At 49.4% G+C, this 16,260-nt stretch overlaps 3 protein-coding genes across 7 annotated transcripts; 2 read left to right on the top strand and 1 right to left on the bottom strand.

The window, feature by feature from the left end:
* Positions 1 to 1,899: 1,899 nt before the first annotated feature.
* On the top strand, positions 1,900 to 4,914 carry LOC109765553 (nucleotide pyrophosphatase/phosphodiesterase). The gene is made up of 6 exons (XM_020324337.4): positions 1,900 to 2,191; positions 2,615 to 2,706; positions 2,808 to 2,874; positions 2,972 to 3,091; positions 3,175 to 3,959; positions 4,071 to 4,914. Exons 1-6 carry the CDS (start codon positions 2,006 to 2,008, stop codon positions 4,684 to 4,686), a joined length of 1,866 nt encoding a protein of 621 aa, XP_020179926.1. The 5' UTR covers positions 1,900 to 2,005; the 3' UTR covers positions 4,687 to 4,914.
* A 356-nt stretch (positions 4,915 to 5,270) lies between these two features.
* Positions 5,271 to 16,074, bottom strand: LOC109765552 (pentatricopeptide repeat-containing protein At2g22410, mitochondrial). Of its 5 annotated transcripts, XM_040395323.3 has the most exons (6): positions 13,700 to 16,074; positions 13,534 to 13,628; positions 13,298 to 13,391; positions 8,599 to 8,751; positions 6,345 to 6,765; positions 5,271 to 5,847 (listed from the first exon to the last, which is right to left on the bottom strand). In XM_040395323.3, the coding sequence occupies exon 1, from the start codon at positions 15,964 to 15,966 to the stop codon at positions 13,849 to 13,851; it is 2,118 nt and encodes a 705-aa protein (XP_040251257.1). In that variant the 5' UTR covers positions 15,967 to 16,074; the 3' UTR covers positions 5,271 to 5,847; positions 6,345 to 6,765; positions 8,599 to 8,751; positions 13,298 to 13,391; positions 13,534 to 13,628; positions 13,700 to 13,848. The 5 variants fall into 5 exon arrangements, with proteins under 5 accessions (XP_040251257.1, XP_073362061.1, XP_040251259.1 ...); XM_073505960.1 differs by lacking the exon at positions 8,599 to 8,751; XM_040395325.3 differs by having other exon boundaries at positions 5,271 to 5,780; positions 13,534 to 16,074.
* Positions 6,762 to 12,896, top strand: LOC109765551 (disease resistance protein Pik-2). Its single transcript, XM_020324333.4, has 3 exons — positions 6,762 to 8,799; positions 9,376 to 10,134; positions 10,715 to 12,896. Exons 1-3 carry the CDS (start codon positions 7,723 to 7,725, stop codon positions 12,710 to 12,712), a joined length of 3,834 nt encoding a protein of 1,277 aa, XP_020179922.1. The 5' UTR covers positions 6,762 to 7,722; the 3' UTR covers positions 12,713 to 12,896.
* Positions 16,075 to 16,260: the final 186 nt, after the last annotated feature.

Genomic DNA, 16,260 nt, shown 5'->3' on the forward strand with positions numbered 1-16,260 from the left:
GCATGTGTTTCATATCGTTCCTGTGTCTGTCCCTTCGGGGAAATGTCACGCGGTGACATCCGGAGTCCTGCCTAGCCTGCTACAGCCCGGGTTCCCGGAGTCCTGTTAGCCCAGTGCTACAGCCCGGATTCGCACGCTGCTGACCGACACGTTCGATGTTGATTCATGTATGCCTGTCCCCATACGTTGGTGCCGCTTTGGGTCCACGACTAGCCATGTCGGCCCGGGTTCTCTGTCATATGGATGCTAGCGACACTTTCATATACGTGAGCCAAAAGGCGCAAACGGTCCCGGGCCATGGTAGGGTGACACCCGTGGGAATACCGTGCGTGAGGCCGCAAAGTGATATGAGGTGTTACCAGCTAGATCGATGTGACTTGGAATCGGGGTCCCGACAAATTAGATCTTTTATGAACGTCACATTTGGTGGAAATGATTCCATTACCGTGGCAATAGTATCACCCTTGTGGCGCACAATGTTGTATCGAGCCGGGTATTGTTCCCGGAGTGTGGCATCTCCTACCACTTGTCCTCCCAGAATCTAATTTCCGAGCCGACTTAATCGAGAAGGATTTTGCTCGGACTCGCAAGATTTTGCTCGGATATTGTGTCGTTACCTTGTTGAAGGCATTGCTAGGATTTTGCTCGGACTTGTTCTTGGGGTGAAAACCACTGATCTGACCTTTGGTGGTTGGATCCTGCGCCGGCGGTCGGGGGACGCTTGAGCGTCATCCCCTCCTGAAGGCATTGTTGTTAGAGAATCCCTCTCAAGGTACCGGTGATGTCAAGTTATTGTTGGTGCGGATATGGTTGTTGTATATTGTTGATCATTGTTTTGATTGCTTCAGAGTTTTTTTTTCATCAAGGCATAGCGTCGGTCTTGTTTAACTTTGCTAGTTGCCGGTGTTTTTTATGTGTGTGCGTTGGAGTTGGCTGTGTCCATCCTAACTATGCAGAGGACGGGTGTGTTGCTCGTTGTGTTTGTATCCCCTTGATGCTTCATTGTAAGCCAGTAGAATCCGCCCTTTGTCGAAAAAGATCATAGCTCACTTGTTCCTCGTCATCTAAACCATCTTCTCTATTGTTAACATTGATATACATTTCGCTCATCAACAACATCAGTTTGAGATCCCGGCACCTCAGTGTTGTTTTTGATTGCTTGCTGCAGCAACTCGTGCTGTCTTTCCACTTCCAGCTCAAAACTTCTTTTCTTCACCTCTAGTTGTTGCATCCTTTCCTCTTACAGAGCCAACTAAGCGTCCTGTACAAAGCAGCAGGCTCTTCAGCTTGCCTCAACCTCCTCAACAGTTCTCATCACCTCAGCGCGCACTTCTTCGATGAGATGAACTAGTTGCCATGCATGTCAGCTAGTAAGTGTTATTCCATGCTAGCTTTAAGGGTGTCTTCATATTTTGCCTTAAGAGACAGGCAGCCCAATATTCTACTCCCTCCGTCTCAAAATAAGTGACTCAATTTTGTACTAACTTTGTTTCACTCATACTCAGTTAAACGTATGTACGTGAGCGGACACTAGTTCCAGCAGAAGTACGCTGAACTGAGTTTGGTAGAAAATCAGTTTCTCTCTACGAGAGAACATTCGGCACTCTTTGTTGTGTTGCATGGGCATTCATCGCGACACAAACTCACACCAATACTATCTCGCTCTCACCTCACTTGGCCAAGAATCGACAGCGTCTGCATCTCGATGTCAATCAAATAATTAACTTGCGTGGCAGGAGAGGCACGAGCGCTGTACGTGCTCGTGCTCCACGAGGCCACCATAATAACGCGTGCTCCACGAGTAGTACCATCGAGCAGTGACCAATTTCCAACACAAAATGATGTTGCTGTAAAAAAAGACTCCCGCCTCCAGCCTCGTGTATATATAGGCCGGCCGGCCAGCCATGCATGGCGTACGCTGGACTACACCTCACGGTCACCACCCTGGACACGCGCAGTGGCAGCCTAGCTAGCTATAGGAGTGAGTGACAGCTGAAGAAGAGGCATGATGGGGATGGCGCACGTCGTCGTCCTGGCGGCGGTGCTGGCCATGGCGGCGACGGCGAGCTCCTCGCCGGAGGTGGGGGTCCAGCCGCTGTCCAAGATCGCCATCCACAAGGCCACCGTCGAGCTGCACGGCTCCGCGTACGTGCGCGCGAGTGCGCTGCTGCTCGGCGACGGCGACCAGCAGGTTTGTAATTTTGTATATAAAGCTAACTGTTTAGCTGGTTTATGGGTTGGATCTTATTCTTACATCCAGGAGTGAAAAGCAAGCAAAAGACATGTTATATTGTTATACAGAGTGAACCTGGATAGAAACTTTGTGATGGTGCTTGGGTATGAATAAAGTTTCAAATGTTCTATCTCAACCAAGATATAAAAACTAAAAAATACCTAAGCAACTCAAAATTGTGAGCTGCCTCTCACAGGAAGGAGACACTGCAATGGTCACTGTGAATAATGTAATCTCTTCCGGTCTCAAGATGCGCACAGCCAGATACTTTGTGATGGTTCTTGGATATCTGAACAAAGTGTGGATTGTTTCTATCTCAACCAAGATAACAAAAACTAAATAAATTGTAAGCAACTCAGAATTTTGAGTTACCTGTGACAGGAAGGAGACACTGCAACGGTAACTGTGGAATACGGCTGGCAAAACCCCGCCACCGACGACTGGATCGCCGTCTTCTCCCCCTCCGATTTCATGTAATTATTATGATTCCCACCTCCTTGGCACCATATCATATATCGACCAATGTATATGACGGATTTGCTATCGTGTGTCTCCGACTCGTGTACACATGCAGCTCGGGCTCGTGCCCTAACCCACGGAGGTACCCCACCGAGCCGCTGCTCTGCACGGCGCCTATCAAGGTCTGTTGATCAGCTAACCAAGAAATTTTCTTGAGATTTCATCACCTCACCATGATTGAGCTGAATCGATCGGGGTGTGTGTGTGGTGTGAGTGCAGTATCAGTACGCCAACTTCTCGGCGAACTACCTCTACTGGGGCAAGGGCACCATCCAGTTCCAGCTCATCAACCAGCGCTCCGACTTCTCCTTCGCCCTCTTCACCGGCGGCCTCGAAAACGTACGTAGCCAGCTCTTCTACCTGTACTACGATCTCAACTGCCAGTTCTACGTGAATGAACGTCGTGCCTTTAACTTTTGCAGCCGAAGCTGGTGGGGTTGACGAAGCTGTCGCCGTTCAAGAACCCCAAGGCGCCGGTGTTCCCGCGGCTGGCGCAGGGCAAGACCCACGACGAGATGGCCGTGACCTGGACCAGCGGCTACGACGTCGGCGAGGCCTACCCCTTCGTGGAGTGGGGCATGGTCACCTCCGGCTCCGGCGGCGGGAACCCCGCCCGCACCCCCGCCGGCACGCTAACCTTCAACCGCGGCAGCATGTGCGGCGCGCCGGCGCGGACGATCGGGTGGAGGGACCCCGGGTTCATCCACACGGCGTTCATGAGGGGCCTGTGGCCCAACAAGGAGTACTTCTACAAGGTCGGGCACGAGCTCCCCGACGGGACGGTGGTGTGGGGCAAGCCCTACACCTTCCGGGCGCCGCCGACGCCCGGGCAGAGCTCGCTGCAGCGCGTCATCGTCTTCGGCGACATGGGGAAGGCGGAGAGGGACGGGTCGAACGAGTACGCCAACTACCAACCGGGGTCGCTCAACACGACGGACGCGCTGGTTAAGGACCTGGACAACTTCGACATGGTCTTCCACATCGGCGACCTGCCCTACGCCAACGGCTACATCTCGCAGTGGGACCAGTTCACCGCGCAGGTCGCCCCCATCAGCGCCAGGAAGCCCTACATGATCGCCAGCGGCAACCACGAGCGGGACTGGCCCAACACCGGCGGGTTCTTCGACGTCGAGGACTCCGGCGGCGAGTGCGGCGTGCTCGCCGAGACCATGTACTACTACCCGGCCGAAAACAGAGCGAACTTCTGGTACGCAGTTTTACAATTCCTACGTGTAGTGTCAAAAATGTTGTTATATTATGGGACGGAGGGAGTACTAGAAAATGACGGAATGGCTGAATGAATAATCAATCTCTCAAGGTACAAGGTGGACTACGGGATGTTCCGGTTCTGCGTGGCGGACTCGGAGCACGACTGGCGGGAAGGGACACCACAGTACAAGTTCATCGAGGAGTGCCTCTCCACGGTGGACCGGAAGCACCAGCCGTGGCTCGTCTTCGCGGCGCACCGGGTGCTGGGATACTCCTCCAACAAGTGGTACGCCGAGCAGGGCTCCTTCGAGGAGCCCAAGGGGCGGGAGAGCCTGCAGAAGCTGTGGCAGCGGCACCGCGTCGACCTGGCCATCTTCGGCCACGTGCACAACTACGAGCGCACCTGCCCGCTCTACCAGAACCAGTGCGTGAGCAACGAGCGGAGCCGCTACTCGGGCACCATGAACGGGACCATCTTCGTGGTGGCGGGCGGCGGCGGCAGCCACCTCAACGGCTACACCAGCGCCGTCCCCAAGTGGAGCGTGTTCAGGGACCGGGACTACGGCTTCACCAAGCTCACGGCCTTCAACCACTCCTCGCTTCTCTTCGAGTACAAGAGGAGCAGTGATGGCGAGGTGTATGACAACTTCACCATCCACAGGGACTACCGCGACGTGCTCGGCTGCGTGCACGACAGTTGCTTCCCCACCACCCTCGCTACCTGACCGTCGAGCCGCCATGGAGCCAGCCAGCCAACCAGCGGCTAATAAAGGGAGTTGGCCCTGTATTTTCTTGTATTTTCATGGTGTGCGCATGTTGTGGTCTCTGTTCTTCGCAGTCTGTTGCGCTAGAGTGTGGAGGTTTTCTGTTACTGTTGCTGTAGTTGAACAACACTGTGTGACGCTGGTGTTCCCAGTGATTATGTCGCTTCAATAAAAAGCCGGGCTGTCATAGCATATTCTCTAGAAATAAATATACGCAGAATTTGCTTCTTCTTTTTTTGCATCAACGGCCCCAGGAGCACACCATGGATTTCAGGTCGAAGATGCATGGGCGGGGGGCGGCGGCATTTGCAGAGACGGCGGGGGCTATGAAACTCACGGGAGGCCTGAAGGTCGGTGGAGCTGCTGCGGCTGTAGTAACTGCAACCACGGCTGACATATCTGGGAAAGATAGACATGATCACGCGAACAAATGCAATCGCATGCCGAGCTGCAGGAAGGAGCACGGCAGGACGAATTGCGATGCTACGCAGAGAAGTTATAAAGAACGATACCAAGGCAGCAGAAAAACTACTCCCTCCGTCATATCGGTTGTAATATCTTATAATATGGGACCGAGGGAGTAGATACCAAGGGAGCGCTTGTGTCTGACCTCCTTGATCATGCTCACGTCAACACGAGTCCTGGGCGTGGCATTTTCTGATTGTTACAAGTTCCAACATATAAACATTAACGAAAGAAGAAAGAAAAAAGAAGCAAACAAGGTAGCTGAATCTGCAGCCGCGGACAAAGTGCAAGCAAAATGATGGCGATCGCCCAGAGCTAACATGTTGATCCATTGGACATCTCCAAATAAGTAGTGCTACTCCACTTCGAACAATTCATTAGGACATCTATATATCATCATCTGTTCTCGGCCTGCGATTGCATTTGTTCGTGTCCTTCCCGGAAATCGCAGCCGTGGTTGCAGCTACTACGGCTGCAGCAACCGCGCCGACCTTGAGGCCTCCCGTGAGCTTCATAGCCCCGGCCATCTTTGCAAACGCCGCCGCCCCCACCAACTTCGACCTGAAAGCCATGGTGCGTTCCTGGGGCAGCTGTTTCAGAAAATGAGCTAATTCAGCAGCGATCTCCTGTTGTTACGCATGTTATTTCTTCGAGTGCCTGTTTAGAGCATCGATGTAGAGTCAGCAGAGAAGAGGCTTAAGATGTTTATCATGTGCAGTGGCCATTTGTACTCACAAGATAGCTGAAGATATAGACAATTGACCAAGGAACGGCAGACTGAAATCATTTCTAGACTAGAAAAGATTTGTTTCAGAGTTGTAGTGTTCGGAACTTCGAATATCCTGTATATATCACCCCTCTTCACCAGCCTAAGACTTGTGCACAGGAAACAAAATTCCCGACTACGAACTCTGCTATGGATGAGCTCGCAGGGTGAACCTTTCTTTCAAGTGCCAGACTAGATCCAAGAACACAACCAAATATCTCAAGACTTGGGTACACAGGAAACAAAATTCCTGACCACAAACTCTGCTATGGACGAGCTCGCAGGATGAACCTCTTTCAAGTGCTAGAGCAGATCCAACAAAACAACCAAATACTATCTAGCTAGCTGCTGGCTGCTAGAGGGAGAGATTCTTAGGTACGATCCATACCTCGACCAGGAAATCAGGAAGAAAAAGCAGCCGCGGAGCTGCCGGCTGGCTCGAGGGAGAGCGCGATCAGCTCCCCAGGACGCCTCGCCTTGGACCTCGCAAGGAAGATGGGGAGGAATGTTTTGAGTCAACACGGAGAGGGCCCGTGGGAGTATGAGCTAGTCACAGGGAGGCCTCTCAAGTCTTTTTCTTTTCTTCTCTTGGGGTGGGTGGGGGCCAAGCTTGGGAGAAGCTGTTGAACGAGCGATCCCTTTGAATTCTTCATGCTCAAACAGACCGCAGATGCATGCACCTCCCTCTATTCATTCTCCCACCTGCTCCTCTCGCCATCCATGCGGGGAAGGGCGGACCATTTTCCATGGAGAAAGCATGCGCCCCCAATCAACGAGCTCCATCGCAGAACTGCTCCAGCCACATGCATCTGCAAAAAAATACTTCTCGGTAAAACTATAAAGCATGGCTATAAATTTTCTGTTGAGACGCAAAGTGAGCACTAAAATTTAAACTACTGATGGGTGAAGATGATCAGGCACACATGCAACCATAAACAACTTTAAAAACAAGCTGTAGAAACAAATACTAGTATATTGAATATCCCCCTTGTCCCTCCTCTTGGTGAGAGGTCATTGTGCTTATCCCCACTTCTAATAAAAGAAATCCACGCATCTGTCTTTGCCTGCCCAGGCATCATCATGCACTAGCTAGTCATTCAGATTAATTTATTGTTACTAACTTATTGCCCCGCCCAGGCATCTTCTAGCTAAACAATGCTTTATTCACCATAAAAAATTGTTGGATCATTAACCAAGAGAGGGATCAGGCCAAACGTTCACATCAACTCCAGCTCTCGTCAGCTACAGAATAAACCTCCTATTGGGAAATGCACGAAGCTTGCTTTCCATCAAGGTGCATTCATCAAAGATTGTTGCTGCTGAACCAAAAGACCGTTCGCTGGTCAGCATCACTTCATTCACATCGACACAGTCCGAATCGGTTGCATCCAAATTGCTCTGCCAACCGAAGCCCGTGCAGAAGACCAAAGGCTTTAGCAGTTCAGCTGTCACCTATTTTTATCTACACATGCAGGACGTAGCAGTTCAGGACCAGCCTTAAAACCCTTAATCATTTGGAACATTTAGCGCGGTAGTTGGGCAAATGAGCTGGCATGCTTAGCCCCGGTACCAACAACCCCCTCAATTCATGCATCGTTCTTCTTCTTGTTGTCTTGAAGCCAGCATGGGCTTGATGAGGCGTTGATTAAACCCACCAGCCCTTCACTGTTGATCCGTCCTTTGGCTACACACATCAGCAGCTGCTGCTTGGTCGATTTTACACTGACCACTATAGTCTCAGATCCACACAGAAACAGTTGGGATCAATGGAGGCGACAGTGTTGAGCGTGGGCAAGTCCGCGGTGAAGGGGGCGCTCGGCTACGCCCAGTCCGCCATCGCGGCGGAGGTGGCGCTGCAGCTGGGGGTACAGCGCGACCAGGCCTTCATCAGGGACGAGCTCGACATGATGCAGTCCTTCTTGATGGTCGCGCACGGCGAGCAGGACGACGGCAAGGTGGTCGGGACCTGGGTGAAGCAGGTCCGTGACCTGGGCTACGACGTCGAGGACTGCCTCCAGGACCTGGCTGTCCGCCTCGAGAAGCCATCCTGGTGGCGTTTCCTCAGGACACTGCTTGACCGGCGCCATGTGGCTAAGCAGATGAAGGACCTGCGGGAGAAGGTCGAGGATGTCAGCCAGAGGAACTTGAGGTACCGCCTCATCAGGAGCCCTGCCGCTGCTGCTGACTCCAAGCATGTCACCACCGCCGCCGACCAAAACTTCGCAGGCAGCGCGACGATGTTCGGCATCGACGAGGCGAGGCGTGCCATGAAGCGGGACAGGCCGAGAGTGGACCTTGCCCAACTTATCAACAGGGAGGGCAAGGACCTTGGAGTCATCGCCGTGTGGGGAACATGTGGTGTTCTTGGGCAGGCGTCTGTGATACAGAAGGTGTATGATGATGCAGACAAGTTTGAATGTCGTGCCTGGATCAAGCTTACACATCCTTTTGATCCGATCATGTTCATGCGGAACATTATGAGGCAGTTCTATGGATGTTCTTTTCCAGAACTGGCAGCTGGGGGTCAAAGCTGTCAAGAAAGAGCAACCACTGTAGGGGCTTATGTTCTCAAAAAGATGCTGACAATAAAGCAAGAAGATTTGGTTGACGAGTTCAACGAGCATGTAAATAGCAAGAGTTACCTGATTGTTCTTAATGACCTGTGTACCATAGAAGATTGGAACTGGATCAAAACTTACTTTCCCCTCAACAATAATGGGAACCGGATCATTGTAGCCACACAGCAAGTTGAAGTTGCGAGCTTATGCGTAGGTAAAAAATGCCGAGTCTCGGAGCTGAAACAATTATCCGCTGATCAGACTCTCTACGTTTTCTACGACAAGGTAATACTCAATGTTCATAAGAAAATTTGTGTTACATTATTAATTTTGATTGAAGGCCACATACTGTCATCTACTCCCTCTGTAAACTAATATAAGAGTGTTTAGATAACTATTTTAGTATTCTAAACGCTCTTATATTAGTTTACGGAGGGAGTACTTTGTATCATTTTTGTCTGAAAATCTCATTTTTATTAACTGTTGTATACATTCAAACATCATTACCCCCACCTATTCCAGGTATAATTTACGAAAGGGAAAAATATATCGAAATCTTGCTAGAGTTCTGTATTTTCAAGACTGCAATTTTAGATGATTGAGATTTCTGAAATTTTAAGTAACCGTGAATTAGAAAAAGTATTGGTTTAATTGATTGGCTAGGCAGTCAAGGCAGTTATTCTCATAAGTTGTAGTCTTGTAGAAAGATTAACTAGATAGCCGGTCCGAGACCCCTGCATATATCATTCAAGACTGCAAAACTGAAAACAGTATTGCTAATCAAATAATGCTCTGAAACATATATACTACCTAATAAGTGTTTGCTTATTATCTTACAAAATGATTTTTGCTTGTGTTCAGAGTCCTCAAGGTGGAACATATTCAATGAAACCAGAGTCGAGCTCAAATACATCCATTGCCACTACTAATAGCTCTATAGTGCCCAACAGTGAGATAACAGCTGGTGATCAGGCTATAGATTCCGCTGGTGAAAAAAACACTATGCCCAGAAGGAGCCTCACCCGTATCATGTCGAGGACGGCCGCTTTGGAGGAATCTCAGGTTGTTGGGAGGGAGACAGAAACAACTGACATCCTCCAACTAATTTTAGATGCACCAAGAGAAGAATTTCGGGTGATCTCAGTGTGGGGAATGGGTGGTCTTGGGAAAACTGCCCTAGTCAAAGATATCTACCAGAGCCAAGAGCTAGGCAGTGCATTTAAAAAGCGAGCGTGTGTCACTGTCATGGAACCTTTCAATCATGAGGAACTCCTTGAGAGATTAGTTACCCAACTAGTTGTAGAAACATCTGAAGAGAACGGTGCGATGTATTCATTGGGTAGTGAGAAAAAAACATTGGCATGGTCACTTAAGGAGCTGAAGGCTGAGCTGGAAAGGCTTCTGAAAGAAAAGAGGTACTTGATTGTTTTTGATGACTTGTCATCTACCACTGAATGGGACTTGATAAGTGGAAGCTTACCTCAGACAGAAAATGCAAGCCGAATCATAGTCACCACAAGGGAAGTGAGTATTGCCAATTATTGTTCAAAGAAACAAGAAAATGTATACAGGCTCAAAAGTCTAAACAAGGAGCATGCACTTGGCCTCTTCACAAAAAAGGTACTTCAAGAGTAATGGTAGTGCTCCATTTTGTTTGACTCAAATTTTCTATTTAGCACGGCACTACTTACTCTAACTTACAAATAGGCCTAAATCCACATTCCAAAACGTTAAAATTATACCATCCGTTTATAGTAATGCTTTGTATGTTGATTTATATAGTAGCAGCGCAGTTTGACCGTCCTAGCTAGATTTATCTTTGACCAGCATTCAGTACAACATGTGGATTATGCAACACTGACACATGTATTCGTATCCAAAAGCATTTTTCTATGATGGTGATTTTGTGCATATAAGGAAATATAGTCAAACTTCAGCTCATTATGATCAAACTATGCCCTATGTATATCAACATAGGGTCAGGAGTAGGACAATATGAAGAATAATGAGGATGATAGATATGGCTGGGATACTTACAGAGTGCACGACCATCTTCCCTACTTCTAATTCTGAAACATAATTGTGATTATAAGCTGAGACCACATATGTTTACTCCAACACATAAATAGCTAGCTAGGATGACTATTTCATATCTAATTTGTTTTGTAGAGTGCTAAGTACTTGGTTGTTAAAATTTCAGGTATTTAAGGAGAATGAATATCTGCATCGGCAGTATCCTGAGCTGGTTGAACAAGCAGAACAAATCCTGAAGAAGTGCAATGGACTTCCTCTTGCAATAGTTGCCATTGGTGGCTTCTTGGCAAACCAACCAAAGACTACCATGGAGTGGAGAAAATTGAATGAGAATCTTAGTTCTGAGTTGGAGATGATTCCAGAGCTTGACACCATAAGAACAGTCCTTATCAAAAGCTACAATGGTTTACCATATCATCTCAAAGCTTGCTTCTTGTATCTGGCAATATTTCCTGAAGACTGCAAGATTAGTCTAACACGTTTGGTCCGGCGGTGGATAGCAGAGGGTTACTCAAGAGAGGTACGCGGCAAGTCTGCGCATGAAGTGGCGGAGAGCTACTTCATGGACCTTATAAGCAGGAGCATGATCCTGCCATCCCAACTATCAAGCCACAGCAGAAAAAAGATTGACTCTTGCCAAGTCCATGATATTATTCGTGACATCAGCATCTCAAAGTCAGCGGAGGAAAATCTTGTTTTCAGATTGGAGGAAGGTTGCAGCTTAAACAACCAAGGCACGACACGTCACCTCTCTGTCAGCAGCAATTGGAAGGGAACCCAAAGTGAATTCGAGTGCACGGTGGACCTGTCTCGTGTCCGATCAATAACAATTTTTGGGAAGTGGAAGCCATTCTTCATTTCTGACAAGATGAGGTTGCTGCGGGTGCTGGACTTGGAAGGCACTTCAGGTCTGGTTGATCATCATCTCAAGCACATTGGGAAGCTTTTCCACTTGAGATACCTTTCCCTGAGAGGTTGTCATGGAATTTATCACCTGCCAGGTTCTTTGGGTAACCTGAGGCAGCTCCAAACACTAGATGTCATGGGTACAAACATAATCAAGCTGCCAAAGACCATCATCAAGCTCAGAAAGCTACAACACGTTCGTGCCAGGGGCGTTGGGAGCAACGATGATTGTGTGTATGAAGAGTATCCAGAAGAGGTGCCGAGGATAATGAGGAACAAGCTATGCATCTTGACTTCCTCCTCGGTAGGATTTTGTGTGGCATGCTGTGACCCTCACCTTCTGAAGGAGTGCATGGACATCGATGGGGACACCAACAGACGTGATGTCTGCACCGCATGCTGCTGCTCCTATCTGCCAATGCAGGTGACACGCCGGAGCCGACGCGGTGTTGCAGTGCCCAGAGGGATCCACAGGCTGAAAGCCCTGCACACGCTGGGTGTCGTCAACATCTCGAGGAGGAAGGCTGCCGTGCGAGAGGTAGCGAGGCTCACCGGGCTGCGCAAGCTGGGAGTGACCGGCATCAACGAGACCAACAGTGGAGAACTATGTTCAGCCATTTCTAGTCTCAGCTCCCTGGAAACATTGCTCATGCAATCTGAGGGGAAGCCCGGTTTATATGGCTGCTTGGATGACCTCTCTATGCCTCCAAAAAACCTTGAGAGCCTCAAGCTGTACGGTAACCTGGTCAGACTGCCGGCATGGATAAATGGTGGGCTGCTACAAAACCTGGCCAAGCTCAAGCTGCGGAGCTCCAGGATATCAGACCATGATGCCGCCATAAAAGTCCTTGGGAGCCTACCAAACCTAGCCATCCTTCGTCTGCGGAAGGAGTCACTTGAGGGCGAAGAGGTCCGTCTCCGTTTCTGTCCGGGTGCATCGTTCCCAAGCTTGATGGTGCTGGAGCTGAGTTCTCCAGGTAAGCTCAAATCTGTACAGTTTGAAAAGGGAGCAACCCCTAAGCTCGAGCTGCTGCAGTACTACGATCAGCCTGACCATGGTAAGAATGATGTTATTTCAAAAGAAAATGATGATCAGTTTGAAGAAGCTTCCAGTGTTTGGCTGTTTTCTGGGCTAGCATCTCTGGGGAGTCTCAAGAAAGTTCTGCTAGAGGGTGGCAACTATGAACACTACTTTGTACGGAACTTGCGGTCCCAGCTTGAGTTGAATCAGAATCGGCCTTTTCTCAAGATGGACTGAGCTAAACTCTGGAAACTCTGATTCTGCTCACCTGTTTTGATCACCATTAGTTAAGGTCATTTTAGCCTCTGCCACTGGGTTGCTTAATTTGACTTCTTTAATTTGCTTATTACAGAAAATGTCTAGTTTACTCCTTCCGCGAGACTGCGACTAAAATATCTACTCCATTGGGTCTCATATGAAAGACATAGTGTGTTTGTTTATTTGTGTTAGGTCCCATATGTGAGAAAGTATATTTGTTTATTTATGTCCCTTAGAATGTTTCTAGTCCCACTGGTGGGTAGGAGTGCACTATATGAAAGACTAGTACGAGGAAATTACTCATATTAACATATCTTAGGCCATACAGAGTAAGAATAATTTATGCCTAATTTTTCGTAATTTACTCTCATGTCCCAGAAAAATATATAAGAAACTGAATGGTTCCCCTAGTTCTGGCATGCATGCTTCCACTTCCACAATACAAGCATAGCTTTATAAGTACATTCCTGGACCTGGAGTATGGTCAGTGGTAAATTTCACTACATTCATGATTTCCATCCTTGATAACCGATATAGTAACAGAATGTCAATGAAACTTTTTACCTTAATAATGTTGAGAAAGCCTTTCCAAAGCGCATTTTGGATACTAGAATGGAAGGAATATGTTTCACCATGGAAAAGCTTTACAGCTGGCTATCTGCACATGTTTGCATAGCAATTATAATAATTACTTTATTAGAGAATCTACTCCCTCTGTTGAACTAAAACCACGACATGAATTATGGAACGGAGGGAGCACATGATAAAAACAGAGCTAAGAAATGGCCGTGAGAACTTACAGTTTGGTGGTCAGAAATAGTCAGGGGTCAATTGAGTTACTCAACAGTATAACATTTTCTCCACATGACAAAATCTGGCCAAACCTATGTACGTACTGCATAACAAATCAGAATGGCCCTTATTTTTCTGTCCATTAATTTCTTTTTTAAGACAATAGAAATTCACCTCGTTCTTGGGCCATCGAATGAACTGAATGTATCACAGCAGGTCATTGAAGAAACTATGTACAGCATGATTGCACAGAGATGAGCTTTATATATATGAAATGCTGTCTGCTGCTAAGTTTTCGTTTTCTATCTACAGCCACACTCATGTCAAGTCAGAGGAACATAACCTTCCAGTTTTAAATGGATATAAATGTTCTTCAATGCTGCATAAATATCTTCTGAATGAACATGTAAAACATCTGCCGCCAAAAACTCATGACATTTTCCATCCACCTCAATAGAACTACATCCAGGGTTCTTTTTTACCCCTCTATCTCTCATCAACATCCTCAGCATCTTCACCTGATCCCATTTACTTTTACTTGCATATATTTGGCACATAAGTACATATATTCCACTGTCCGATGGATCGAGTTTTACTAGCTTATCTGCAGCACATTCACCAATCTCTACATTGCCATGCACTCTGCATGCATTCAAAAGAGCACCCCAACCGGCCTCGCCAGCTTCCATTGGCATACCCTTTGCAACTTCGAGTGCCTCTTCAAGAAGTCCACTTTTCCCCAAAAGATCAATCATGCATGCATAGTGTTCTGCTTTGGGTTCAATCTGATAGCCCATTTTCATTTCTTTAAAATACCGACGCCCTTCTGAAACCAACCCACTATGACTGCATGCAGAAAGTAGCCCAAGGAATGTGATCTCATCAGGCACAATACCTGTTCCTTTCAACTGCTCAAAGAGATGAAGGACTTGTTCAGACTGACCGTGCACAGCATGGGCCATGACCATCGAATTCCAACTCACTACATTTCTCTCTCCCATCTCAGCAAACAATCTTGATGCTGCATCCAAATCTCCACATTTTGCATACATGTCAATGAATGCATTACCTAAATTCACGGTAAGTACAACCTTACCACTGACAATGTAGTTATCATATATCCACCTACCAAGATCCAGGCAACCTAACTGAGCACAGGCCGGAAGCACGCTTACAAGGGTAGCATTAATCGGCTCAACATTTTCTTCAATCATCTTTTTAAACAACCTCACTGCTTCCTCAGGCTGATTTGCCTGTGAGTAAGCAGCGATCATGCAACTCCAAGAAACTGCGTTCCTCCTAGGCATATCCTCGAACAGTTGAGCTGCACTCTCCAAGTGACCGCACTTGGCATAAACGTTAACCATGGTCGTCCAGGAGTACACATCCTTGACCGCCATGCCGTCAAAAACCTCCCTGGCAGAGGACTTGCACCCGAATTTCCTGAACATATCGATCAGCGCATTCGCCAAGCTAATGCTTCCACCTAAACCACCCTCTGCAACATACCGATGCACCCTCCTCCCCAGTGCCAGCAATCCCATCTGCCCGATCGCCGACAGCGCCGCAACCAGCGTCACCTCATTCGGCTGCTGGCCCCCCGCCACCACCATCCTGCAAAACACGCGCCAGGCATCGTCAGCCAACCCCCTCCGCGCATACCCGTCCACCATGGTCGTCCAGGAAACGACGTCCCTCTCGGACATTTCGTCGAACACCCTCCGCGCACGCGCCAGCGACCCGTGGTCCGCGTAGAAGTGCACCAGCGCGTTCCCGACGAGCACGCTCCGGCCAACGAACCCCCACTTGAGGGCGACGCAGTGGACGCCCTCCCCGCCCGCGGACGACGGCCCGTGCTCGGCGGCCGCGGCGGCCTTGAGCGCGAAGACGAGCGTGCGCGCGTCGGCGGGGAGGGCTTGGCGGACGACGCGGCGGAAGAGCGCGAGGGCGCGGCGCGGGAGGCGGGCGCGGAGGAAGGCGCGCATCATGGTGGCGAGCATGTAGGCGTTGGGGCCGGGGGCGGGGGCGCGGGCGAGGATGGCGGCGGCGTGGTCGACGCGGGGCGGCGTGGAGAGGGCGCAGAAGGCGAGGAGGCGGGACGCCGGGAAGCGGCCCGCGGCGAGGCCGGAGACGGTGAGCAGCGCGTGCAGCTGGAGGAAGCGCGGGAAGGAGGCGCAGGACTCGAGGAGGGCGAGCAGCGGGTGGGTCACCACCAGGTTGCGGTTGGTGTTCCACGCCGGCCGGGGCGGCGGCGGTGGCGTCCCTGGGCCCGGGGAAGGCTGAGGAGGCCGCGCGGGCGGAGCGTGATGGCGCATCACAGCTTCGCGGGAGCACGAGGTTTCTATGGGTTCGCCGGCGGGGGAGAAGAGGCCGTCGCCGGAGCTACCTCGGCGGGTGGGTGGGCGAGGTTGAGTAGGGGAGGGGAGGGGAGGAGACGCCATTTTGGGGAGCGGTACAACGGCGGGAGTCGCCGCGACCTCCTTGCGAGCGGAGACGGTTATGGGCTTCAATTCCACTTCTAGCTCAACTGGAAATGGGCTTGTGTGCTTCAGTTCAGCTGGATTTCCAACTCTGGAATTCCAATTTTTCTTCCAATTCTAGCTCAGCTGGAAATGGTCTTGTGTGCTTCAGTGCTTCAGTTCAGCTGGAATTCCAATTTTGCTCAAAAAAAAAATGGAATTCCAATTCGTCTCCAATTCTAGCTCAGCTTTTTTTTCAGCTGGAAATGGGCTTCA

This window comes from Aegilops tauschii, chromosome 7 (assembly GCF_002575655.3).
Source record: "Aegilops tauschii subsp. strangulata cultivar AL8/78 chromosome 7, Aet v6.0, whole genome shotgun sequence".
Lineage (NCBI taxonomy): Eukaryota > Viridiplantae > Streptophyta > Magnoliopsida > Poales > Poaceae > Aegilops > Aegilops tauschii.